Source organism: Oncorhynchus tshawytscha, linkage group LG18 (assembly GCF_018296145.1).
Source record: "Oncorhynchus tshawytscha isolate Ot180627B linkage group LG18, Otsh_v2.0, whole genome shotgun sequence".
Lineage (NCBI taxonomy): Eukaryota > Metazoa > Chordata > Actinopteri > Salmoniformes > Salmonidae > Oncorhynchus > Oncorhynchus tshawytscha.
In genome coordinates this window covers 44371903-44399651 of record NC_056446.1, presented here as the reverse complement: position 1 = coordinate 44399651, position 27749 = coordinate 44371903, and the positions used below count along the sequence as shown (strand labels likewise).

The 27749-nt window shown below is 48.0% G+C and overlaps 1 protein-coding gene across 1 annotated transcript in view; it reads right to left on the bottom strand.

The window, feature by feature from the left end:
- LOC121839954 (neuroblastoma-amplified sequence-like) overlaps positions 1-27749 on the bottom strand; it is a 75195-nt gene continuing 47446 nt past the window's right edge. The window contains exons 13-18 of the mRNA XM_042300558.1: positions 21328-21441; positions 18955-19068; positions 8045-8202; positions 3533-3610; positions 1862-2044; positions 1-27 (exon numbers count right to left, since the gene is read on the bottom strand). Of these exons, the coding sequence (XP_042156492.1) occupies positions 1-27; positions 1862-2044; positions 3533-3610; positions 8045-8202; positions 18955-19068; positions 21328-21441 (674 nt within the window). The remainder of the gene's footprint in view (positions 28-1861; positions 2045-3532; positions 3611-8044; positions 8203-18954; positions 19069-21327; positions 21442-27749) is intronic.

Here is a 27749-nt window from a genome sequence, read left to right as displayed (position 1 = left end):
CTACAGCCTTGAGCCTCCACTCCGACCCTGGGGACAGACAGACAGACCTACTACCATGGGATAGAGCCGTGGGGACAGAGACAGACCTACTACCGTGGGATAGAGCCGTGGGGACAGACAGACAGACCTACTACCGTGGGATAGAGCCGTGGGGACAGACAGACAGACCTACTACTGTGGGATAGAGCCGTGGGGACAGACAGGCAGACCTACTACCGTGGGATAGAGCCCTGGGGACAGACAGACCTACTACCGTGGGATAGAGCCATGGGGACAGACAGACCTACTACCATGGGATAGAGCCCTGAGGACAGACAGACAGACCTACTACCATGGGATAGAGCCGTGGGGACAGACAGACAGACCTACTACCGTGGGGACAGACAGACAGACCTACTACCGTGGGATAGAGCCCTGGGGACAGACAGACCTACTACCGTGGGATAGAGCCGTGGGGACAGACAGACAGACCTACTACCGTGGGATAGAGCCCTGAGGACAGAGAGACCTACTACCGTGGGATAGAGCCGTGGGGACAGACAGACAGACCTACTACCGTGTGATAGAGCCCTGGGGACAGACAGACCTACTACCGTGGGATAGAGCCGTGGGGACAGACCTACTACCGTGGGATAGAGCCCTGGGGACAGACAGACCTACTACCGTGGGATAGAGCCGTGGGGACAGACAGACAGACCTACTACCGTGGGACCCTGGGGACAGACAGACCTACTACCGTGGGATAGAGCCGTGGGGACAGACCTACTACCATGGGATAGAGCCGTGGGGACAGACCTACTACCGTGGGATAGAGCCCTGGGGACAGACAGACCTACTACTGTGGGATAGAGCCGTGGGGACAGACCTACTACCATGGGATAGAGCCCTGAGAACAGAGAGACCTACTACCGTGGGATAGAGCTGTGGGGACAGACAGACCTACTACCATGGGATAGAGCCCTGAGGACAGACAGACAGACCTACTACCGTGGGATAGAGCCGTGGGGACAGACAGACAGACCTACTACCGTGGGGACAGACAGACAGACCTACTACCGTGGGATAGAGCCCTGGGGACAGAGAGACCTACTACCGTGGGATAGAGCTGTGGGGACAGACAGACCTACTACCATGGGATAGAGCCCTGAGGACAGACAGACAGACCTACTACCGTGGGATAGAGCCCTGAGGACAGACAGACAGACCTACTACCGTGGGATAGAGCCGTGGGGACAGACAGACAGACCTACTACCGTGGGATAAAGCCCTGGGGACAGACAGACCTACTACCGTGGGGACACACAGACCTACTACCGTGGGATAGAGTACAACACATTGAATTAACTAGACACTATTACTGAATATAACACATTAAATTAACTAGACACTATTACTGAATATAACATTGAATTAACCAATAACCCGCTAGAAATAGCATTGGACCTTGTGGGGACCAACAGAATGTTCCAGCTGGTTAAGTCTTTGATTGTTTACTATTCTAGTGGGGACTTCTGGACCAAGTATAGTTAAACACACAGACACACAGACACACAGACACACAGACAGACAGACAGACAGACAGACAGACAGACAGACAGACAGACAGACAGACAGACAGACAGACAGACAGACAGACACACACACACACACACACACACACAGACACACACACACACACACAGACACACACACACACACAGACACACACAGACACACACACACACACACACACAGACACACACACAACCGTCTTAGTGGTCGGAGGTAGTTGAGCGAGTCCTTCCACCAGCTGTGGTCTAACGTGTGTGTGTGTGTGTTTGTGTGTCTAAAGTGTGTGTGTGAAACCCCTTTGCGTTCTTACATGCAGTGGTCGGAGGTAGTTGAGCTGGTTCTTCCACCATTTGTGGTCGCTGACGGCAGTCAGAACAGCCTTAGTGGTCAGGCCAGTACTGGCCAGGACCTCTATGGTTCTATTGGTGGTACGATGGAGTAGGTCTCCTGCAGCGCCACCCAGTGGTGAAACAGAGCTGGGAGGACCAGCGGACTGGAGAGGGGAGGACACAAGGGGGGGTGGGCACAGGTTAGTAGTAATACAACCTTCACTAGGGTTGCAACATCCCACAACTTCCTGAAAATGTCTCCCAGAAATGTCTCCCTGAAAAGTCTCCCAGAAATCACGGTTGGGAAGATTCCCAGAACAACAAGGAAGTAGTAACGGAATCCATTTCTCGTAAAAACTGAACATATTGGTAAATGTATCTGATTTTGGCAACCCTAGCCTTCACATAGCACAGAGAAGCTACCATGCAGGTGACCCACTAGCAAGTACAAGATACTGAGGTGAGTTTCTCTCTGTTCGAACACCCAGCAGCTTAGAGAGAGACGTCATGGGGGAACAACGGCTGAATCTCGTCTGACTTGTGAACGTTCAGTCTCGCCGAGACCGAGGGCGACATTTCCAACGGTGCGAAAGCAATGTGTTAAATGTAGCATACACTTCATTATAATCTGGCAGGGTGATTTCATTCCAATCTTTTTCATCAAAAATAGCTGTTTAAAAATAACACTATTTATGTATGGCTCGGGATGCTAAACTCCAGTTGAATTATCGCTTCCTTGTGAACGCACATTGTAGAAGAAAAGTTCAAAATCAAAACTAAACTGCCAGATTGCAGTGTTGTGTTGTTCTAGTGGTGTACGGACATTGTGTTGTTGTAGTGGTGTACGGACATTGTGTTGTTGTAGTGGTGTATGGACATTGTGTTGTTCTAGTGGTGTATGGACATTGTGTTGTTCTAGTGGTGTATGGACATTGTTGTTGTAGTGGTGTATGGACATTGTGTTGTTGTAGTGGTGTATGGACATTGTGTTGTTGTAGTGGTGTATGGACATTGTGTTGTTGTAGTGGTGTATGGACATTGTGTTGTTGTAGTGGTGTATGGACATTGTGTTGTTGTAGTGGTGTATGGACATTGTGTTGTTCTAGTGGTGTATGGACATTGTGTTGTTGTAGTGGTGTATGGACATTGTGTTGTTCTAGTGGTGTATGGACATTGTGTTGTTGTAGTGGTGTATGGACATTGTGTTGTTCTAGTGGTGTATGGACATTGTGTTGTTGTAGTGGTGTATGGACATTGTGTTGTTCTAGTGGTGTATGGACATTGTGTTGTTCTAGTGGAGTATGGACATTGTGTTGTTGTAGTGGTGTATGGACATTGTGTTGTTCTAGTGGTGTATGGACATTGTGTTGTTGTAGTGGTGTATGGACATTGTGTTGTTCTAGTGGTGTATGGACATTGTGTTGTTGTAGTGGTGTATGGACATTGTGTTGTTCTAGTGGTGTATGGACATTGTGTTGTTCTAGTGGAGTAGGGACCAATACCCCGCACACACACATATACATACACATTATACTAAAACACACACAGCATAAACACCACAACATGTATTTTCATGTCATTTGACGCACAGATGATAAACAGAGAGACATACTCACACACCAACAACAGCTTTTACACACACACACACACACCTGTACTGAGTCAGTCTCGTCCCGGAAGCATTCAGGTTCAGGGGGATCCATCTGATAGTTCACTGCCTGGTACAACACCTGGGGAGAAACGGCGAGGGGGAGAGGGAGAAAGGGAGAGAGAGAAACGGAGAGTGAGGGAGAGGGGGAGTGAGGGAGAGGGGGAGTGAGGGAGAGGGGGGGAGAGGGAGAAAGGGAGATGTGGAGAGAGGGAGTGAGGGAGAGGGGGAGAGAGTGAGGGAGAGAGTGAGGGAGAGGGAGGGAGAGTGAGGGATAGGGGGAGAGAGTGAGGGAGAGAGTGAGGGAGAAAGTGAGGGAGAGAGTGAGGGAGAGAGTGAGGGAGAAAGTGAGGGAGAGAGTGAGGGAGAGGGGGAGAGAGTGAGGGAGAGAGTGAGGGAGAGGGGGAGAGAGTGAGGGAGAGGGGGAGAGAGTGAGGGAGAGGGGAGAGAGTGAGGGAGAGGGGGAGAGAGTGAGGGAGAGGGGAGAGAGTGAGGGAGAGGGGGAGAGAGTGAGGGAGAGGGGGAGAGAGTGAGGGAGAGAGTGAGGGAGAGAGGGAGAGAGTGAGGGAGAGAGGGAGAGAGTGAGGGAGAGGGGGAGAGAGTGAGGGAGAGAGTGAGGGAGAGGGGGAGAGAGTGAGGGAGAGAGTGAGGGAGAGGGGGAGAGTGAGGGAGAGTGGGAGAGAGTGAGGGAGAGGGGAGAGAGTGAGGGAGCAGCATTATTCAGCTCTGATCATCGCGACTTCGAAGCCCAGTGCTGGGAAATCATTTTCACACTTAGATGAATGGAATGAATGTAAACTAATGTTGGTGTAGCCTACTGTTATTATATAACCAATCCGAAGCCTGCTGCCTACCTGCCTCCACATTAGAGCAGATGGTCAGATGCTACAGGACTGTTATGCACAGGCTGGAACAGAACAATAATCCAGACGCTTCAAAGAAATCCCGCAATGCCATCAGACCAACCATCAATCAGGCGTCAATACAGGATTAAGATTGAATCCTACGACACCGGCTCTGACGCTCGTCAGATGTGGCAGGGCTTGAAAACTATTACGGACTATAAAAGGGAAACTCAGCCGCGAGCTGTCCAGTGACACGAGCCTTCCAGACGAGCTAAATGCCTTTCATGCTCGCTTTGAGGCAAGCAACACTGAAGCATGCATGAGAGCACCAGCTGTTCCGGCATGACTGTGTGATCACATTCTCCGTAGTCGATGTGAGTAAGACCTTTAAACAGGTCAACATTCACAAAGCCACGGGGCCAGACGGATTACCAGGACGTGTACTCAAAGCATGCACGAACCAACTGTCAAGTGTCTTCACTGACATTTTTCAAGCAGACCACCATAGTCCCTGTGCCCAAGGAAGCGAAGGTAACCTGCCTAAATGATTACCGCCCGGAGCACTCACGACGGTAGCCATGACGAGTTTTTAAAGGCTGGTCAAGGCTCACATCAACACCATCATGCCAGAAACCCTAGACCAGGCGTGTCCAACCCTGTTCCTGGAGAGCTACCTTCCTGTAAGTTTTCGCTTCAACCACAGTTGTAACCTGGTTCAGCTTTTCAACCAGCTAATTATTTTTATTTTTTTTATTTTTTTATTTCACCTTTATTTAACCAGGTAGGCTAGTTGAGAACAAGTTCTCATTTACAACTGCGACCTGGCCAAGATAAAGCATAGCAGTGTGAGCAGACAACACAGAGTTACACATGGAATAAACAATTAACAAGTCAATAACACAGTAGAAAACAAAGGGGGAGTCTATATACAATGTACAATGTGTGCAAAAGGCATGAGGAGGTAGACGAATAGTTACAATTTTGCAGATTAACACTGGAGTGATAAATGATCAGATGGTCATGTACAGGTAGAGATATTGGTGTGCAAAAGAGCAGAAAAGTAAATAAATAAAAACAGTATGGGGATGAGGTAGGTGAAAATGGGTGGGCTATTTACCGATAGACTATGTACAGCTGCAGCGATCGGTTAGCTGCTCAGATAGCTGATGTTTGAAGTTGGTGAGGGAGATAAAAGTCTCCAACTTCAGCGATTTTTGCAATTCGTTCCAGTCACAGGCAGCAGAGTACTGGAACGAAAGGCGGCCAAATGAGGTGTTGGCTTTAGGGATGATCAGTGAGATACACCTGCTGGAGCGCGTGCTACGGATGGGTGTTGCCATCGTGACCAGTGAACTGAGATAAGGCGGAGCTTTACCTAGCATGGACTTGTAGATGACCTGGAGCCAGTGGGTCTGGCGACGAATATGTAGCGAGGGCCAGCCGACTAGAGCATACAAGTCGCAGTGGTGGGTGGTATAAGGTGCTTTAGTGACAAAACGGATGGCACTGTGATATAATGCATCCAGTTTGCTGAGTAGAGTGTCAGGTGTGCTAGATTAGGGTTGGAATAAAAACTTACAGGGTCATCACTAAGCTAAGGACCCTGGGACTAAACACCTCCCTCTGCAACTGGATCCTGGACTTCCTGACAAGCTGCCCCCCCCAGGTGGTAAGGGTAGGCAACAACACATCTGCCATGCTGATCCTCAACACTGGGACCCTTCAGGGGTGTGTACTTAGTCCCCTGCTGTACTCCCCGTACACCCATGAATGCGAGGCCAATCACGACTCCAACACCATCATTTAGTTTGTTGACGACAACAGTGGTAGGCCTGATCACTGACAACGATGAGACAGCCAATAGGGAGGAGGTCAGAGACCTGGCAGTGTGGGCCTAACACCCGTGCCAATATATCCTCCAAACACCGGCTTCTCGGACATGAACACTTAAATAAACGCTATCAAAACAGGAATATACAGTATACAGGCACCAGGGGACCAACAGGCACCAGGGGACCAACAGGCACCAGGGGACCAACAGGCACCAGGGGACCAACAGGCACCAGGGGACCAACAGGCACCAGGGGACCAACAGGCACCAGGGGACCAACAGGCACCAGGGGACCAACAGGCACCAGGGGACCAACAGGCACCAGGGGACCAACAGGCACCAGGGGACCAACAGGCACCAGGGGACCCAACAGGAACCAGGGGACCCAACAGGAACCAGGGGACCAACAGGCACCAGGGGACCAACAGGCACCAGGGGACCAACAGGCACCAGGGGACCAACAGGCACCAGGGGACCAACAGGAACCAGGGGACCAACAGGCACCAGGGGACCAACAGGCACCAGGGGACCAACAGGCACCAGGGGACCAACAGGCACCAGGGGACCAACAGGCACCAGGGGACCAACAGGCACCAGGGGACCAACAGGAACCAGGGGACCAACAGGAACCAGGGGACCAACAGGAACCAGGGGACCAACAGGAACCAGGGGACCAACAGGAACCAGGGGACCAACAGGCACCAGGGGACCAACAGGCACCAGGGGACCAACAGGCACCAGGGGACCAACAGGCACCAGGGGACCAACAGGCACCAGGGGACCAACAGGCACCAGGGGACCAACAGGCACCAGGGGACCAACAGGCACCAGGGGACCAACAGGCACCAGGGGACCAACAGGCACCAGGGGACCAACAGGAACCAGGGGACCAACAGGCACCAGGGGACCAACAGGAACCAGGGGACCAACAGGCACCAGGGGACCAACAGGAACCAGGGGACCAACAGGCACCAGGGGACCAACAGGAACCAGGGGACCAACAGGAACCAGGGGACCAACAGGAACCAGGGGACCAACAGGCAACAGGGGACCAACAGGCACCAGGGGACCAACAGGAACCAGAAAGATGTAGAGACAACACTTGCAATTTTGAATAAATGTTACAATTGTTCTTGTTTTTCCTGTATCTGAGTCCCCGCAGAAATGTTCAAACATCTAATGGTCTTCACAGAAGAGTGGAGGCTCCAAAGGGAGACCAACTCCATCTTAATGGCCATGATTGTTCAACGAGCAGATGTCCACATACTTTTGGTCATGTAGTGTGGTGCCAGGATATATCCTCTCAATCAACATCAACCAGAACAAAGGGGATGATCGTGGACTTCAGGAAACAGCAGAGGGAGCACCGCTAAATCGAAGGGATCACAGTGAAGAAGGTGGAAAGCTTCAAGTTCCTCGGCGTACACATCACTGACAAAATGTTCCACCCACACAGAGTGGTGAAGAAGGCGCTGTTCAACCTCAGGAGGCTGAATAAATTTGGCTTGGCACCTAAAACCCGTACAATTGAAAGCATCCTGTCGGGCTGTATCATCGCCTGGTACGGCAACTGCACCGCCTGCGACCACAGGGCTTTCCAGAGGGTAGTGCGGTCTGCCGAATGCATCACCGGGGCAAACTACCTGCCCTTCAGGACACCTATAGCACCCGATGTCACACTAAGGCCAACAATATCATCAAGGACAACAATGACTCATTCCACGGAGAGCTGAGTGTGACCTTAATTCATCAATCAAGTGAGGACTGAAAACCCACAGACAATTGGCCTTCCAAGGAATGAGTTTGACACATGGTCTAGATGTTAAAGGTCAGGAGTTACCTGTGTCTGTAGGTCACTAGAGGCAGCCAGGAGGGGGTGGATGCTGGCGGGGGGGCAGTATGTCAAAGAGAAGGCCAACAGCTCCTGGCGAGCCCTGAGGTCCATGTACCCCTCACACTGTCCAAGCAGGCTACACACTTCCCAGCCATCACCATAACCTGTAGAGGAAGGGGAGATGTCACAATAGCATAAGACCAACTATTTAACCCTAATTGCTCCTGTAAGTGGCTCTGGGATGTCTGGGTGTCTGTTAAATGATTAACATGTAAACGTAGACTGCCTCCTCCAACCAGGTCCCGGCTCTCACAGAGAGAGAGAGAGAGTCCCGGCTCTCACAGAGAGAGAGAGAGAGAGAGAGTCCCGGCTCTCACAGAGAGAGAGAGAGAGAGAGAGAGAGAGAGAGAGAGAGAGAGAGAGAGTCCCGGCTCTCACAGAGAGAGAGAGAGAGAGAGTCCCGGCTCTCACAGAGAGAGAGAGAGAGAGAGAGTCCCGGCTCTCACAGAGAGAGAGAGAGAGAGAGAGAGGCTCTCACAGAGAGAGAGAGAGAGAGAGAGTCCCGGCTCTCACAGAGAGAGAGAGAGTCCCGGCTCTCACAGAGAGAGAGAGAGAGAGAGAGAGAGAGAGAGAGAGAGAGTCCCGAGAGAGAGAGAGAGAGAGAGAGAGAGTCCCGGCTCTCACAGAGAGAGAGTCCCGGCTCTCACAGAGAGAGAGAGAGTCCCGGCTCTCAGAGAGAGAGAGAGTCCAGGCTCTCAGAGAGAGAGAGAGAGTCCCGGCTCTCACAGAGAGAGAGAGAGTCCCGGCTCTCAGAGAGAGAGAGAGTCCCGGCTCTCACAGAGAGAGAGAGAGTCCCGGCTCTCACAGAGAGAGAGAGAGTCCCGGCTCTCACAGAGAGAGAGAGAGTCCCGGCTCTCACAGAGAGAGAGAGAGTCCCGGCTCTCACAGAGAGAGAGAGAGTCCCGGCTCTCACAGAGAGAGAGAGAGTCCCGGCTCTCACAGAGAGAGAGAGTCCCGGCTCTCACAGAGAGAGAGAGAGTCCCGGCTCTCACAGAGAGAGAGAGAGTCCCGGCTCTCACAGAGAGAGAGTCCCGGCTCACAGAGAAAGAGAGTCCAGGCTCTCACAGAGAAAGAGAGTCCCGGCTCTCACAGAGAAAGAGAGTCCCGGCTCTCACAGAGAAAGAGAGTCCCGGCTCACAGAGAAAGAGAGTCCCGGCTCTCACAGAGAAAGTGTCCCGGCTCTCACAGAGATAGGATGATTGTTTTCAGGGCCCAAATGGAACCCTATTCCTTAAATACATAGTAGTGCACTACTGTTGACCAGGGCCCATAGGGTAGTGCACTACTGTTGACCAGGGCCCATAGGGTAGTGCACTACTGTTGACCAGGGCCCATAGGGTAGTGCACTACTGTTGACCAGGGCCCATAGGGTAGTGCACTACTGTTGACCAGGGCCCATAGGGTAGTGCACTACTGTTGACCAGGGCCCATAGGGTAGTGCACTACTGTTGACCAGGGCCCATAGGGTAGTGCACTACCCAGGGACTTCTGGTCTAAAGTAGTGCACCACTGTCTACCAAAGCCCAGGGACTTCTGGTCTAAAGTAGTGCTCTATATAGGGAACAGGGTGCCATAGGGCTCTGGTCTAAAGTAGTGCACTATATAGGGAATATGGTGCCATAGGGCTCTGGTCTAAAGTAGTGCACCACTGTCTACCAAAGCCCAGGGACTTCTGGTCTAAAGTAGTGCACTACTGTCTACCAAAGCCCAGGGACTTCTGGTCTAAAGTAGTGCACTATATAGGGAATATGGTGCCATAGGGCTCTGGTCTAAAGTAGTGCACCACTGTCTACCAAAGCCCAGGGACTTCTGGTCTAAAGTAGTGCACTATATAGGGAATATGGTGCCATAGGGCTCTGGTCTAAAGTAGTGCACCACTGTCTACCAAAGCCCAGGGACTTCTGGTCTAAAGTAGTGCACCACTGTCTACCAAAGCCCAGGGACTTCTGGTATAAAGTAGTGCACTACTGTCTACCAAAGCCCAGGGACTTCTGGTCTAACGTAGTGCTCTATATAGGGAACAGGGTGCCATAGGGCTCTGGTCTAAAGTAGTGCACTACTGTCTACCAAAGCCCAGGGACTTCTGGTCTAAAGTAGTGTACTACTGTCTACCAAAGCCCAGGGACTTCTGGTCTAAAGTAGTGTACTACTGTCTACCAAAGCCCAGGGACTTCTGGTCTAAAGTAGTGCACTACTGTCTACCAAAGCCCAGGGACTTCTGGTCTAAAGTAGTGCACTATATAGGGAATATGGTGCCATAGGGCTCTGGTCTAAAGTAGTGCACCACTGTCTACCAAAGCCCAGGGACTTCTGGTCTAAAGTAGTGGTCTACTACTGTCTACCAAAGCCCAGGGACTTCTGGTCTAAAGTAGTGTACTACTGTCTACCAAAGCCCAGGGACTTCTGGTCTAAAGTAGTGCACTACTGTCTACCAAAGCCCAGGAACTTCTGGTCTAAAGTAGTGCTCTATATAGGGAACAGGGTGCCATAGGGCTCTGGTCTAAAGTAGTGCACTATATAGGGAATATGGTGCCATAGGGCTCTGGTCTAAAGTAGTGCACTACTGTCTACCAAAGCCCAGGGACTTCTGGTCTAACGTAGTGCTCTATATAGGGAACAGGGTGCCATAGGGCTCTGGTCTAAAGTAGTGCACTACTGTCTACCAAAGCCCAGGGACTTCTGGTCTAAAGTAGTGCACTATATAGGGAATATGGTGCCATAGGGCTCTGGTCTAAAGTAGTGCACCACTGTCTACCAAGTTCTGGTCTAGTGTGCACCACTGTCTACCAAAGCCCAGGGACTTCTGGTCTAAAGTAGTGCACTACTGTCTATAAAGCCCAGGGAATACCACTGTCTACCAAAGCCCAGGGACTTCTGGTCCATAGGGAATAGGGTGCCATAGGGCTCTGGTCTAAAGTAGTCTACCAAAGCACTTCACTGTCTACCAAAGCCCAGGGACTTCTGGTCTAAAGTAGTGCACTATATAGGGAATATGGTGCCATAGGGCTCTGGTCTAAAGTAGTGCACCACTGTCTACCAAAGCCCAGGGACTTCTGGTCTAAAGTAGTGCACTATATAGGGAATATGGTGCCATAGGGCTCTGGTCTAAAGTAGTGCACCACTGTCTACCAAAGCCCAGGGACTTCTGGTCTAAAGTAGTGCACTACTGTCTACCAAAGCCCAGGGACTGCTGGTCTAAAGTAGTGCACTATATAGGGAATATGGTGCCATAGGGCTCTGGTGGTCTAAAGTAGTGCACCACTGTCTTCCAAAGCCCAGGGACTTCTGGTCTAAAGTAGTGTACTACTGTCTACCAAAGCCCAGGGACTTCTGGTCTAAAGTAGTGCTCTATATAGGGAATAGGGTGCCATAGGGCTCTGGTCTATAGTAGTACACTATATAGGGAATAGGGTGTTATTTGTTATGAAGCCTAAGAAAACACCGCAACACAATCTCCTCAGACAAGTTGTCTGTGACACCTCCCTCCCTCTCCTTCTCCCTCCCTCTCCTTCTCCCTCCCTCCTCCTCCCCCCTCCTCTCTCCTTGTTCTTTTATCTCTCTCATTCTATCCCACTCTATTTCTGTCTTCCTGCCTGTTTCATATCTCCATCCCTCCCTCCTCTCCTCCTCCCTCCCTCCATCCTCTCCTCCCTCCCTCCCTCTCCTTCTCCCTCCTCTCCTCCTCCCTCCCTCCTCTCCTCCTCCCTCCCCCCTAGTCCGACATCGCTACAGTGTTACTCCCGTGCATTAAAGCCACTGATAAAAAGGTTAAAAGGCTTTATACCATGGCATAGTTGAATACTCGTTTCTGATTGGCCTTGAAGGGCATTCTAAGGCATGCATCATAATGCCCGGTAGAGTTCCATGGCTATACTGTATTCCTTATGTGTTTAATGTTTGAGCTGCTTTTGAAAGCAAAAGTCAAATTGAAAGCATTATTGATGTCGATGACGACATCGCTCCCAGTTGTTTTCACTGTGGGGGGGGTTCGTTGGTGCCACCGCATGAGGCTGTGCAGGCCAACATTTATGAAGTCGTTCACTGCAGTTAATAATGAGCATGCGCACCCATTAAAATAAAAATCACTGTAAAAACTGTTAGGAAGAATTGAATTGATGAGGAATTGAAACATTGTGTGGTTGAGAGGGATGAGGCAAAAGTAATGGCAAATAAGTCTGGCTGAACAACCCATTGGCAAACCAACTGCAAGTTGCGAAATCATGTGACTAAACTGAATAAAAAGAAGAAAACACTATGAAAGAGATATAAATGACAGAAATGATGAGAGAAAAAAAAGCTTTGGCGCACCTTAAATTACATTTTGGGGAAAAAGGCAAATTCAGCTCCATCATTTATTATATCAGATGGCTCATTCATCACAAAAACCCACTGATATTGCCAACTACTTTAATTATTATTTTTCCATTGGCAAGATTAGCCAAGTAAGGCATATGACATGCCAGCAGCAAACGCTGACACTGCACATCCAAGTATAATACCATTCTAAAGTTTGGGGGCAACTTAGAAAGGAGCTTCTTTAAATTTAAAAAATAAAAAGCACATTTTTTCATCCATTAAAATAACATCAAATTGATCAGAAATACAGTGTAGACATTGTTAATGTTGTAAATGACTATTGTAGCTGGAAACGGCTGATTTTTAATGGAAAATAGGAGTACCAAGGCTCATTATCAGCAACCATCACTCCTGTGTTCCAATGGCACGTTGTGTTAGCTAATCCTAGTTTATCATTTTAAAAGGCTAATTGATCATTAGAAAATCCTTTTGCAATTATGTTATCACAGCTGAAAACTGTTGTACTGAATAAAGAAGCAATAAAACTGGCCTTCTTTAGACTAGTTGATGATTTGAGAAACAGATGCCTCTCACAAGTCCTCAACTGGCAGCTTCATTAAATAGTACCCACAAAACACCAGTCTCAACATCAACAGTGAAGAGGCGACTCAGGGACGATGGCCTTCTAGGCAGAGTTGCAAAGAAAGAGCCATCTCTCAGACTGGCCAATAAAAATAAAAGATTAAGATGGGCAAAAGAACACAGACACTGGACAGAGGAACTCTGCCTAGAAGGCCAGCATCCCGGAGGTAATGGGTATATATCAGGGAGGTGATGGGTATATATCAGGGAGGTAATGGGTATAGATCAGGGAGGTAATGGGTATATATCAGGAGGGAGGTAATGTGTATATATCAGGGAGGTAATGGGTATAGATCAGGGAGGTAATGTGTATATATAAAGGAGGTAATGGGGATAGATCAAGGAGGTAATGGGGATAGATCGAGGTGGTAATGGGGATAGATCAGGGATGTAATGTGTATAGATCAGGGAGGTAATGTGTATAGATCAGGGAGGTAATGGGTATAGATCAGGGAGGTAATGTATATATATCAGGGAGGTAATGGGTATATATCAGGAGGGAGGTCATGTGTATATATAAAGGAGGTAATGGGGATAGATCAAGGAGGTAATGGGGATAGATAGAGGTGGTAATGGGTATAGATCAGGGAGGTAATGGGTATAGATCAGGGAGGTAATGTGTATAGATCAGGGAGGTAATGTGTATAGATCAGGGAGGTAATGGGTATAGATCAGGGAGGTCATGTGTATATATCAGGGAGGTAATGGGTATAGATCAAGGAGGTAATGGGTATATATCAGGAGGGAGGTAATATTTGTCAAATCAGTCATGGTTGATGTATTATAACTTAAATCCCATTTGGATATACAATGCATTCGGAAAGTATTCAGACCCCTTGACTGTTTCCACTATCTAGACAGCCTAATGTTAACATTACTGTATACAGTCCATTCAGAAAGTATTCAGACCCCTTGACTGTTTCCACTATCTAGACAGCCTAATGTTAACATTACTATATACAGTCCATTCAGAAAGTATTCAGACCCCTTGACTGTTTCCACTATCTAGACAGCCTAATGTTAACATTACTATATACAGTCCATTCAGAAAGTATTCAGACCCCTTGACTGTTTCCACTATCTAGACAGCCTAATGTTAACATGTTGTTACGTTACAGCCTTATTCTAAAGTGGATAAAATAAAACATTTTCCCTCAACAATCTCCACACAATACCCCATAATGACATCACAATACCCCGTAATGACATCACACTACCCCATAATGACATCACACTACCCCATAATGACATCACACTACCCCATAATGACATCACACTACCCCATAATGACATCACACTACCCCATAATGCCATCACACTACCCCATAATGACATCACAATACCCCATAATGACATCACACTACCCCATAATGACATCACACTACCCCATAATGACATCACACTACCCCATAATGACATCACACTACCCCATAATGACATCACAATACCCCATAATGACATCACAATACCCCATAATGACATCACAATACCCCATAATGACATCACACTACCCCATAATGACATCACAATACCCCATAATGACATCACACTACCCCATAATGACATCACAATACCCCATAATGACATCACACTACCCCATAATGACATCACACTACCCCATAATGACATCACAAAACCCCATAATGACATCACAATACCCCATAATGACATCACACTACCCCATAATGACATCACAATACCCCATAATGACATCACACTACCCCATAATGACATCACAATACCCCATAATGATAACGCAAACAGATTTTCGGACATTTTGTCCAAAATTATTCAAAATCTAAATACCTTATTTACATAAGTATTCAGACCTTATACTATGAGACTTGAAATTGATCTCAGGTGCATCCTGTTTCCATTTATCTTCCTTGAGATGTTTCCACAACTTGATTAGAGTCCACCTGTGGTAAATTCAATTGATTGGACATGATTTGGCAAGGCTCACACCTGTCTATATAAGGTCCCACAGTTGACAGTACATTTCAGAGTATAAACCAAGCCATGAGGTCGAAGGAATTGTCCGTAGAGCTCCGAGACAGATGGTGTCAGGTTTCCTCCAGATGTGACTCTTAGTATTCAGGCCAGAGAGTTCAATGTTGGTTTCATCAGACCAGAGAATCTTATTTCTCATGGTCTGAGAGTCCTTTAGGTGCTTGATTGGCAAACTCCAAGTGGACTGTCATGTGCCTTTTACTGAGGAGTGGCTTCCTTCTGGCCGCTCTACCATAAAGGTCTGATTGGTGGAGTGCTGCAGAGATGGTTGTCCTTCTGGAAGGTTCTCCCATCTCCACAGAGGAACTCTGGAGCTCTGTCAGAGTGACCATCAGGTTCTTGGTCACCTCCCTGAACCAAAGCCCTTCTCCCCTGTTCAGTGGCGGTTCTTTCAAACCCAACCTTCAGCGCCGAGAACCCCCAGAAACCCAACCTTCAGCGCCCGAACCCCCAGAAACACAACCTTCAGCGCCGAGAACCCCCAGAAACCCAACCTTCAGCGCCCGAACCCCCAGAAACCCAACCTTCAGCGCCGAGAACCCCCAGAAACCCAACCTTCAGCGCCCGAACCCCCAGAAACCCAACCTTCGGCGCCGAGAACCCCCAGAAACCCAACCTTCGGCGCCGAGAACCCCCAGAAACCCAACCTTCGGCGCCCAAACCCCCAGAAACCCAATCTTCGGCGCCCAAACCCCCAGAAACCCAACCTTCGGCGCCCAAACCCCCAGAAACCCAACCTTCGGCGCCCCAACCCCCAGAAACCCAACCTTCGGCGCCCCAACCCCCAGAAACCCAACCTTCGGCGCCCAAACCCCCAGAAACCCAACCTTCGGCGCCCAAACCCCCAGAAACCCAACCTTCGGCGCCCAAACCCCCAGAAACCCAACCTTCAGCGCCCAAACCCCCAGAAACCCAACCTTCAGCGCCCAAACCCCCAGAAACCCAACCTTCAGCGCCCAAACCCCCAGAAACCCAACCTTCAGCGCCCGAACCCCCAGAAACCCATCCTTCAGCGCCCGAACCCCCAGAAACCCAACCTTCAGCGCCCGAACCCCCAGAAACCCAACCTTCAGCGCCCGAACCCCCAGAAACCCAACCTTCAGCGCAGAGAACCCCCAGAAACCCAACCTTCAGCGCAGAGAACCCCCAGAAACCCAACCTTCAGCGCCGAGAACCCCCAGAAACCCAACCTTCAGCGCCCCAACCCCCAGAAACCCAACCTTCAGCGCCCCAACCCCCAGAAACCCAACCTTCAGCGCCCCAACCCCCCAGAAACCCAACCTTCAGCGCCCCAACCCCCAGAAACCCAACCTTCAGCGCCCCAACCCCCAGAAACCCAACCTTCAGCGCCCAAACCCCCAGAAACCCAACCTTCAGCGCCCAAACCCCCAGAAACCCAACCTTCAGCGCCCAAACCCCCAGAAACCCAACCTTCAGCGCCCAAACCCCCAGAAACCCAACCTTCAGCGCCCAAACCCCCAGAAACCCAACCTTCAGCGCCCATACCCCCAGAAACCCAACCTTCAGCGCCCATACCCCCAGAAACCCAACCTTCAGCGCCCAAACCCCCAGAAACCCAACCTTCAGCACCCAAACCCCCAGAAACCCAACCTTCAGCGCCCAAACCCCCAGAAACCCAACCTTCAGCGCCCAAACCCCAGAAAAAGCACCATTCTAACTGATTTTTATTCAGACATTTGGAACACAAATAAAGACGACCATTTAAAACTATATAAATATGTTTTTTTATTTCACCTTTTTAGGTAGGCCAATCGAGAACAAGTTCTCATTTACGACTGCGATCTTGCCAAGATAAAGCAAAGCAGTGCGTCAAACAAGAGTCGAGACTAAATCAATTCACCCTGGTGTGCGGACTGGTTTTATAACGATTTCACACAAACCAGAAAAAAACGCAACAATATGTCTGTGAACCTGTATATTCACAGTATTATGAATTAATTGTGGTTGATTCGGTAGCATTTCGTAGCGTGACTGATTTTACTAATTGCATTAGTACTGTACAAAGTTAGAGGTGTGCTATTTGATAGATTCCCCTGCCCCCCTACCTCGGGCTTCCAGTGTGGAGACCCAAGGTCAAGCTACCCCCTCCTCCCTACCTCAGGCTTCCAGTGTGGAGACCCAAGGTCAAGCTACCCCTCCTCCCTACCTCAGGCTTCCAGTGTGGAGACCCAAGGTCAAGCTACCCCCTCCTCCCTACCTCAGGCTTCCAGTGTGGAGACCCAAGGTCAAGCTACCCCCTCCTCCCTACCTCGGGCTTCCAGTGTGGAGACCCAAGGTCAAGCTACCCCCTCCTCCCTACCTCAGGCTTCCAGTGTGGAGACCCAAGGTCAAGCTACCCCCTCCTCCCTACCTCGGGCTTCCAGTGGGGAGACCCAAGGTCAAGCTACCCCCTCCTCCCTACCTTGGGCTTCCAGTGGGGAGACCCAAGGTCAAGCTACCCCCTCCTCCCTACCTCGGGCTTCCAGTGTGGAGATCTTCCCAGGCAGTAGTAGCCTGCCTAGCTCACAAACTAGAATCAGGGTGCCCACTCCGACAAGGTTAATTGACTTGGTTTTGACTCTGACATGCACCTGTCAACTGTGGGACCTAATATAGACAGGTGTGAGCCTTGCCAAATCATATCCAATTAATTGAATTTACTACAGGTGGACTCCAATCAAGTTGTAGAAACATCTCAAGGATGATCAATGGAAACAGGATGCAGCTGAGCTCAATTTAGAGTCTCATATCAAAGGGTCTGAATACTTATGTAAATAAGGTATCTGTTCTTTATTTTTAATACATTTGCACCTGTTTTTGCTTTGTCATTATGGGGAATTGTGATGTCATTATGGGGTAGTGTGATGTCATTATGGGGAATTGTGATGTCATTATGGGGTATTGTGTGTAGATTGATGCAAAAAAAAAAATATTTAACCATTTTAGAGTAAGTAAATTATTTATTTAATCAATTATAGAATAAGGCTGTAACGTAACAAAATGTGGAGAAAGTCAAGGGGTCTGAATACTTTCCGAAGGCACTGCATGGGACCTCACGGTGATGTCATTCGGGAAACACAAACGTCCACTGCTATGCATGGTGAAGCTCCAAAATGTCCTGGAAGCCCGTCTTTCAGACATCAGGAAGTGTCCGACGGTAAATGTTCTACTTTTAAAGTCGGACAAAACAGAGACGCTGGTTCTAGTTCCCAAAGAAACAAAAGAGATCTGCTGTTGGATCGGACAATTAATCTCGATGGTTGTACAGTCCTCTCAACAAAAAGAAAAACTGAAGGACCTCGGAGTTCGACCCTGATCTCTTTCCTTAAACATATAAAAAAAGACTTTAAAAAAAGCTTTTCCCCCCATCTTCTTAACATGGCAAAGATCATAAACCTTTTGTCCAAAAATGATGCGGAGGAACTAATGCTTTCGAGGTTAGACGACTGCAATGCTCTACTCTCCGGCTACTCGGATCAAGCACTGAATGAACTTCAGTTAGTTTTAAACACAGCTGATAGAATGTTGAGTAGAACCCCCCAAAAATAGCATATTACGCTAGCCCACCAGAACTGGCTTCCTGTTGAGGTGGTTTTACTGCTAACCTACAAAGCATTACATGGGCTTGCTCCTACCTATCTCTCGGATTTGGTCCTGCCGTACATACCTACACTTACGCTATGGTCACAAGACACAGGCCTCCTAATTGTCCCTAGAATTTCTAAGCAAACAGCTGAAGGCAGGGCTTTCTGCCAAACTTACCACAACATTACTATACCACTAGTACAAAGTTACTACAACATTACTACAACACTGTTACTACAGCATTGAAACACAACGTTACTACAATGTTACTACATTACAACACTATAAAGTTACTACAACGTTACTACAGTGATGTAACCCACCTGAGGCCATGAGGTCCTGACAGTGTATGTAGGAGGTCTTGTAGTCCAGCGCCTGAAGAGCCTGTTGAGCTAGTAGAGAGAACACCTGACCCTTACACCTCCACTCATCACCACCTGGAGACAGAGAAACACTGGTTAGACCCTTACACCTCCACCTCGAGACAGAGAAACACTGGTTAGACCCTTACACCTCCACCTCGAGACAGAGAAACACTGGTTAGACCCTTATACCTCCACTCATTACCACCTGGAGACAGAGAAACACTGGTTAGACCCTTACACCTCCACCTGGAGACAGAGAAACACTGGTTAGACCCTTACACCTCCACCTGGAGACAGAGAAACACTGGTTAGACCCTTACACCTCCACCTGGAGACAGAGAAACACTGGTTAGACCCTTACACCTCCACCTGGAGACAGAGAAACACTGGTTAGACCCTTACACCTCCACCTGGAGACAGAGAAACACTGGTTAGACCCTTACACCTCCACCTGGAGACAGAGAAACACTGGTTAGACCCTTACAGCCACTAAAGAGTTGCCAAATCAGAAGTCTTCATGTTTATTCTGTGAAACTGTTCCCCATGGAGTGCTCCTGTTGTGTTAGCAGGGTGTCACGGTTAAACTCTTCCCCCTGTGTGTCACGGTTAAACTGTTCCCCATGGAGTGCTCCTGTTGTGTTAGCAGGGTGTCACGGTTAAACTCTTCCCCTGTGTGTCACGGTTAAACTGTTCCCCATGGAGTGCTCCTGTTGTGTTAGCAGGGTGTCACGGTTAAACTGTTCCCCTGTGTGTCACGGTTAAACTGTTCCCCATGGAGTGCTCCTGTTGTGTTAGCAGGGTGTCACGGTTAAACTGTTCCCCATGGAGTGCTCCTGTTGTGTTAGCAGGGTGTCACGGTTAAACTGTTCCCCATGGAGTGCTCCTGTTGTGTTAGCAGGGTGTCACGGTTAAACTGTTCCCCATGGAGTGCTCCTGTTGTGTTAGCAGGGTGTCACGGTTAAACTGTTCCCCATGGAGTGCTCCTGTTGTGTTAGCAGGGTGTCACGGTTAAACTGTTCCCCATGGAGTGCTCCTGTTGTGTTAGCAGGGTGTCACGGTTAAACTGTTCCCCATGGAGTGCTCCTGTTGTGTTAGCAGGGTGTCACGGTTAAACTGTTCCCCTGTGTGTCACGGTTAAACTGTTCCCCATGGAGTGCTCCTGTTGTGTTAGCAGGGTGTCACGGTTAAACTGTTCCCCTGTGTGTCACGGTTAAACTGTTCCCCATGGAGTGCTCCTGTTGTGTTAGCAGGGTGTCACGGTTAAACTCTTCCCCATGGAGTGCTCCTGTTGTGTTAGCAGGGTGTCACGGTTAAACTCTTCCCCTGTGTGTCACGGTTAAACTGTTCCCCATGGAGTGCTCCTGTTGTGTTAGGAGGGTGTCACGGTTAAACTCTTCCCCTGTGTGTCACGGTTAAACTGTTCCCCATGGAGTGCTCCTGTTGTGTTAGCAGGGTGTCACGGTTAAACTCTTCCCCTGTGTGTCACGGTTAAACTGTTCCCCATGGAGTGCTCCTGTTGTGTTAGCAGGGTGTCACGGTTAAACTCTTCCCCTGTGTGTCACGGTTAAACTGTTCCCCATGGAGTGCTCCTGTTGTGTTAGCAGGGTGTCACGGTTAAACTCTTCCCCTGTGTGTCACGGTTAAACTGTTCCCCATGGAGTGCTCCTGTTGTGTTAGCAGGGTGTCACGGTTAAACTCTTCCCCTGTGTGTCACGGTTAAACTGTTCCCCATGGAGTGCTCCTGTTGTGTTAGCAGGGTGTCACGGTTAAACTCTTCCCCTGTGTGTCACGGTTAAACTGTTCCCCATGGAGTGCTCCTGTTGTGTTAGCAGGGTGTCACGGTTAAACTGTTCCCCATGGAGTGCTCCTGTTGTGTTAGCAGGGTGTCACGGTTAAACTCTTCCCCTGTGTGTCACGGTTAAACTCTTCCCCTGTGTGTCACGGTTAAACTCTTCCCTGTGTGTCACGGTTAAACTCTTCCCCTGTGTGTCACGGTTAAACTCTTCCCCTGTGTGTCACGGTTAAACTCTTCCCCTGTGTGTCACGGTTAAACTCTTCCCCTGTGTGTCACGGTTAAACTCTTCCCTAGGTGTCACGGTTAAACTCTTCCCCTAGGTGTCACGGTTAAACTCTTCCCCTAGGTGTCACGGTTAAACTCTTCCCCTAGGTGTCACGGTTAAACTCTTCCCTAGGTGTCACGGTTAAACTCTTCCCCTAGGTATCGCGGTTAAACTCTTCCCCTGTGTGTCGTGGTTAAACTCTTCCCCTAGGTATCGCGGTTAAACTCTTCCCCTGTGTGTCGCGGTTAAACTCTTGGTGTGTGTGTGTTACCTGCGACTCGGAGCAGTGAGGCCAGGTCCAGAAGCAGGGCTGATTGTGTGTAGGCCTTAGAACACTGGGAAATACACTGCTCAATTATAGACAACCGCTCCACACGCAGACGCACTGTAGAGAGAGAGAGGGGCAGGGGGAAAGAGAGGAGCAGGGGGAGAGAGAGGGGCAGGGGGAAAGAGAGAGAGAGGGGCAGGGGAGAGAGAGAGGAGCAGGGGGAGAAAGAGAGAGAGGGGCAGGGGAAAGAGAGAGAGGGGCAGGGGAGAGAGAGAGAGAGGGGCAGGGGGAAAGAGAGAGAGAGGGGCAGGGGAGAGAGAGGGACAGGGGGAAAGAGAGAGAGAGGGGGCAGGGGGAAAGAGAGAGAGAGGGGCAGGGGGAAAGAGAGAGAGGGGCAGGGGAGAGAGAGAGAGGGGCAGGGGGAAAGAGAGAGAGAGGGGCAGGGGGAGAGAGAGAGAGGGGCAGGGGGAGAGAGAGAGAGGGGCAGGGGGAAAGAGAGAGAGGGGCAGGGGGAAAGAGAGAGAGAGGGGCAGGGGAGAGAGAGAGGGGCAGGGGGAGAGAGAGAGAGGGGCAGGGGGAAAGAGAGAGAGGGGCAGGGGGAAAGAGAGAGAGGGGCAGGGGGAAAGAGAGAGAGGGGCAGGGGAAAGAGAGAGAGGGGCAGGGGGAAAGAGAGAGGGGGCAGGGGGAAAGAGAGAGAGGGGCAGGGGGAAAGAGAGAGAGGGGGCAGGGGGAAAGAGAGAGAGGGGCAGGGGGAGAGAGGAGCAGGGGGAAATATATAGAGGAGCAGGGGGAAAGAGAGGGAGAGAGTGGGAAAGAGAGAGATGTAGAAAATATTACATTCAGGTCAATAAGGTCATCAGTTAATCCAGTCTATTCTCTGTCTGCATCTCAAATGCACCCTATTCCTTACGGGTCAATGGGCCCTGGTCAAAAGTAGTGCACTACACAGGGAATAGGGTGCATTTGAGATGCAGGCTTGATCTGTCCCCCCCCTCCCCACCACTCACAGGGCACCCCCACCACTCACAGGGAGGATCTACACCAGGAGGTAATGGGTATAGGAGGAAGGTATATAGTGGAGGGTCTACACCAGAAGGTAATGGTTATCTGTAGGAGGAAGGTATATAGTAGAGGATCTACACCAGAAGGTAATGGGTATAGGAGGAAGGTATATAGTGGAGGGTCTACACCAGAAGGTAATGGGTATAGGAGGAAGGTATATAGTGGAGGGTCTACACCAGAATGTAATGGTTATATGAGGAAGGTATATAGTGGAGGGTCTACACCAGAAGGTAATGGGTATCTGTAGGAGGAAGGTATACAGTGGAGGGTCTACACCAGAAGGTAATGGGTATAGGAGGAGGGTACATATTGGAGGATCTACACCAGAAGGTAATGGGTATAGGAGGAAGGTATATAGTGGAGGATCTACACCAGAAGGTAATGGGTATAGGAGGAAGGTATATAGTAGAGGATCTACACCAGAAGGTAATGGGTATAGGAGGAGGGTATATAGTGGAGGGTCTACACCAGAAGGTAATGGGTATAGGAGGAAGGTATATAGTGGAGGATCTACACCAGAAGGTAATGGGTATAGGAGGAAGGTATATAGCAGATGATCTACACCAGAAGGTAATGGGTATAGGAGGAGGGTACATATTGGAGGATCTACACCAGAAGGTAATGGGTATAGGAGGAAGGTATATAGTAGAGGATCTACACCAGAAGGTAATGGGTATAGGAGGAAGGTATATAGTGGAGGATCTACACCAGAAGGTAATGGGTATAGGAGGAGGGTACATATTGGAGGATCTACACCAGGAGGTAATGGGTATAGGAGGAAGGTATATATTGGAGGATCTACACCAGAAGGTAATGGGTATAGGAGGAGGGTACATATTGGAGGATCTACACCAGAAGGTAATGGGTATAGGAGGAGGGTACATATTGGAGGATCTACACCAGGAGGTAATGGGTATAGGAGGAGGGTACATATTGGAGGATCTACACCAGGAGGTAATGGGTATAGGAGGAGGGTATATAGCAGAGGATCTACACCAGGAGGTAATGGGTATAGGAGGAGGGTACATATTGGAGGATCTACACCAGGAGGTAATGGTATATTGAGTAAATGAATGTCTTCTGAGTGCCACCATATGAAGATCATCAAAGGGATTCATTTTCTCTCTATTTCTGAGTTATGTAATGCTTCTGCTTGGCTGGTTACTGTTTGTAATAATTTGTCAACTGGGCTAGGTATGTTCTGGGCTAGGTATGTTCTGGGCTAGGGATGTTCTGGGCTAGGGATGTTCTGGGCTAGGGATGTTCTGGGCTAGGGATGTTCTGGGCTAGGGATGTTCTGGGCTAGGGATGTTCTGGGCTAGGGATGTTCTGGGCTAGGGATGTTCTGGGCTAGGGATGTTCTGGGCTAGGGATGTTCTGGGCTAGGGATGTTCTGGGCTAGGTATGTTCTGGGCTAGGTATGTTCTGGGCTAGGGATGTTCTGGGCTAGGGATGTTCTGGGCTAGGTATGTTCTGGGCTAGGGATGTTCTGGGCTAGGGATGTTCTGGGCTAGGGATGTTCTGGGCTTTTGCTGAAAAGCATTTTATAAATATGACACTGTGGTTGGTTTAACAAGACGTTAATGTTTAAACCTGTGTCAAATATATTTTGTTTTCTGAATTTTTACAATGAGCGTTTCTGTAATTGAATTTGGCGCTAGCGTCCCACGTACCCTAGAGAGGTTAATCAATTTTAGAAAAAGGCTGTAAAGTAACAAAATGTGGAAGAAAATCAAGGGGTCTAAATACTTTGAAGGCACTGCACACACACGCACACACACACACACACACGCACACACGCACACACGCACACACGCACACACGCACACCTCATCTCTAATTAGGCCATCAAACAGATGTTGGCTCGACAGTTGATCCATAAATAACCATATATTTAGATATCAGGTGGAGGGATGAGGGAGAAGGGGAGGGCAGGTAGTTTGCGACCCCGTCTGGCAACACAACACGAAGACACAGGGTACCTTACAGTCAATGTTCCCTCTGAGCTGTGTGTAGCTCATCCTGGACTGCCGTGAAGAACTATCAGCCACGCAGAGAAGCACGAGATGGAAATGAACTCAACTTTCTATTTACTGTGGGAATTTTGAGCGAATCAACGCAATATTAGCTACTTTTCAATGTAACAAACAAAACGAATTATGCAAGAGATTGCGTTCTGTGTACAACACATCGGAGTAGGATTGACAGGCACGACTCAGGCACATACTCTACACAGAGCGGTGCGCCACACGCTAGCGTCACACGTACCCTAGAGAGGTTAACATGGGCCTGCTAATCTCTAACGGTCTGATACAACAGGCACGACTCAGGCACATACTCTACACAGAGCGGTGCGCCATAACCTATCTGAGCTGCAGTACGTAGATGGAGCCTTTAGACTGGAACAGGGGGAAACCATGATAAATGAAGGATGAGGGGGATCCTTCATTTATCATGTTTGTTACATTAAAAGTAGCTAATATTGCATTGATTAAAATGGTCCAAGCACACCAAGACAGTCTTGAAGAGGGCACGACAACACCTAAACCCCCTCAGGAGGCTGAAAAGATTTGGCATGGGTCCTCAGATCCTCAAAAGGTTCTACAGCTGCACCATCGAGAGCATCTTGACTGGTTGCATCACTGCCTGGTATGGCAACTGCTCAGCCTCCGACCACAAGGCACTACAGAGGGTAATGTGTATGGCCCAGTACATCACTGGGGCCAAGCTTCCTGCCATCCAGGACCTCTATACCAGGCGGTGTCAGAGGAAGGCCCTCAAAATGGTCAAAGACTCCAGCCACCCAAGTCATAGACTGTTCTCTCTGCTACAGCACAGAAAGTGGTACCGGAGCGCCAAGTCTAGGTCCAAGAGGCTTCTAAACAGCTTCTACCCCCCAAACCATAAGACTCCTGAACATCTCATCAAATGGCTTGCCCCACGGCTTGCCCCACTGGTGAGGGGATCGTAAGTAAGCGCATGTGACTAATAACATTTGATTTTGAAGCGGTCATCAAATGGTGGCTACTTTGAAGAATCTCAAAATATATTTAGATTTATTTAACACTTTTTGGGTACTACATGATTCCATATGTGTTATTTCATAGTGTTGATGTCTTCACTATTATTCTACAATGTAGAAAATAGTAAAAATAAAGAAAAACCTTGAATGAGTAGACGTCATTTTTTAAAGGGTAGATCTTTAATAATGCAGATAGATTGTGGCTCACATCATTTCCTATCCCCCCATATATACCTTTTTTGTTTTGGATTATTTTGCCCTAACCCTACCACCCCCCCTCCCCTAATCAGAGTAAACTAATGGACAACACCACTTACAGTAGGCTCCTACCTCCACTTTATACATAAAGACATTTCACAGACACAGTTTATATAAGTTATCTTTTGTTTGTTTTTAGTCCATTCAGCTACTTTCAACCCCTCACATCCATCTCTGAAAACCTTCCAGTGCTCTGTCATAACTTTTTCCACTGTGCTGTTTCACAAACGTTCTGAACCTTTCTATTCTCATAGTTTCTTACAGATTATCTTTATTTTACAAACAATTTTGGTAAAAAAGTATTATATTATTGATCGATTGACTTTTCAAACCACTCAGCAGTAGTATTATTTGCAATCTTTCTGCCATTTCTGCCAACAAAAACAAGCTACATATGGGCAGTGGCAAAACAAGTTATCTAGTGCCTTGCAGCGGTAGTACTATAGCAGTACCTTGTAGTACTATAACAGTACCTAGTAGTACTATAACAGTACCTTGTAGTACCATAACAGTACCTAGTAGTACTATAACAGTACCTTGTAGTACCATAACAGTACCTTGTAGTACCATAACAGTACCTTGTAGTACTATAACAGTACCTAGTAGTACTATAACAGTACCTTGTAGTACTATAACAGTACCTAGTAGTACTATAACAGTACCTTGTAGTACCATAACAGTACCTTGTAGTGCTATAACAGTACCTAGTAGTACTATAACAGTACCTTGTAGTACTATAACAGTACCTTGTAGTACCATAACAGTACCTAGTAGTACTATAACAGTACCTTGTAGTACCATAACAGTACCTTGTAGTACCATAACAGTACCTAGTAGTACCATAACAGTACCTTGTAGTACCATAACAGTACCTATTAGTACTATAACAGTACCTTGTAGTACCATAACAGTACCTTGTAGTACCATAACAGTACCTTGTAGTACTATAACAGTACCTTGTAGTACTATAACAGTACCTAGTAGTACTATAACAGTACCTTGTAGTACCATAACAGTACCTAGTAGTACCATAACAGTACCTTGTAGTACCATAACAGTACCTTGTAGTACCATAACAGTACCTAGTAGTACCATAACAGTACCTTGTAGTACCATAACAGTACCTTGTAGTACCATAACAGTACCTTGTAGTACCATAACAGTACCTTGTAGTACCATAACAGTACCTTGTAGTGCTATAACAGTACCTTGTAGTACTATAACAGTACCTTGTAGTACTATAACAGTACCTTGTAGTACTATAACAGTACCTTGTAGTACCATAACAGTACCTTGTAGTACTATAACAGTACCTTGTAGTATAATAACAGTACCTTGTAGTACTATAACAGTACCTTGTAGTATAATAACAGTACCTTGTAGTACTATAACAGTACATTGTAGTACTATAGCAGTACCTTGTAGTACTATAGCAGTACCTTGTAGTACTATAGCAGTACCTTGTAGTACTATAGCAGTACCTTGTAGTACTATAACAGTACCTAGTAGTACTATAGCAGTACCTTGTAGTACAATAACAGTACCTTGTAGTATAATAACAGTACCTTGTAGTACTATAACAGTACCTTGTAGTATAATAACAGTACCTTGTAGTACTATAACAGTACCTTGTAGTATAATAACAGTACCTTGTAGTACTATAACAGTACCTTGTAGTATAATAACAGTACCTTGTAGTACTATAACAGTACCTTGTAGTATAATAACAGTACCTTGTAGTACTATAACAGTACCTTGTAGTACAATAACAGTACCTTGTAGTACAATAACAGTACCTTGTAGTACTATAACAGTACCTTGTAGTATAATAACAGTACCTAGTAGTACTATAACAGTACCTTGTAGTATAATAACAGTACCTTGTAGTATAATAACAGTACCTTGTAGTACTATAACAGTACCTTGTAGCATAATAACAGTACCTTGTAGTATAATAACAGTACATTGTAGTACTATAACAGTACCTTGTAGCATAATAACAGTACCTTGTAGTACTATAACAGTACCTTGTAGTATAATAACAGTACCTTGTAGTATAATAACAGTACCTAGTAGTACTATA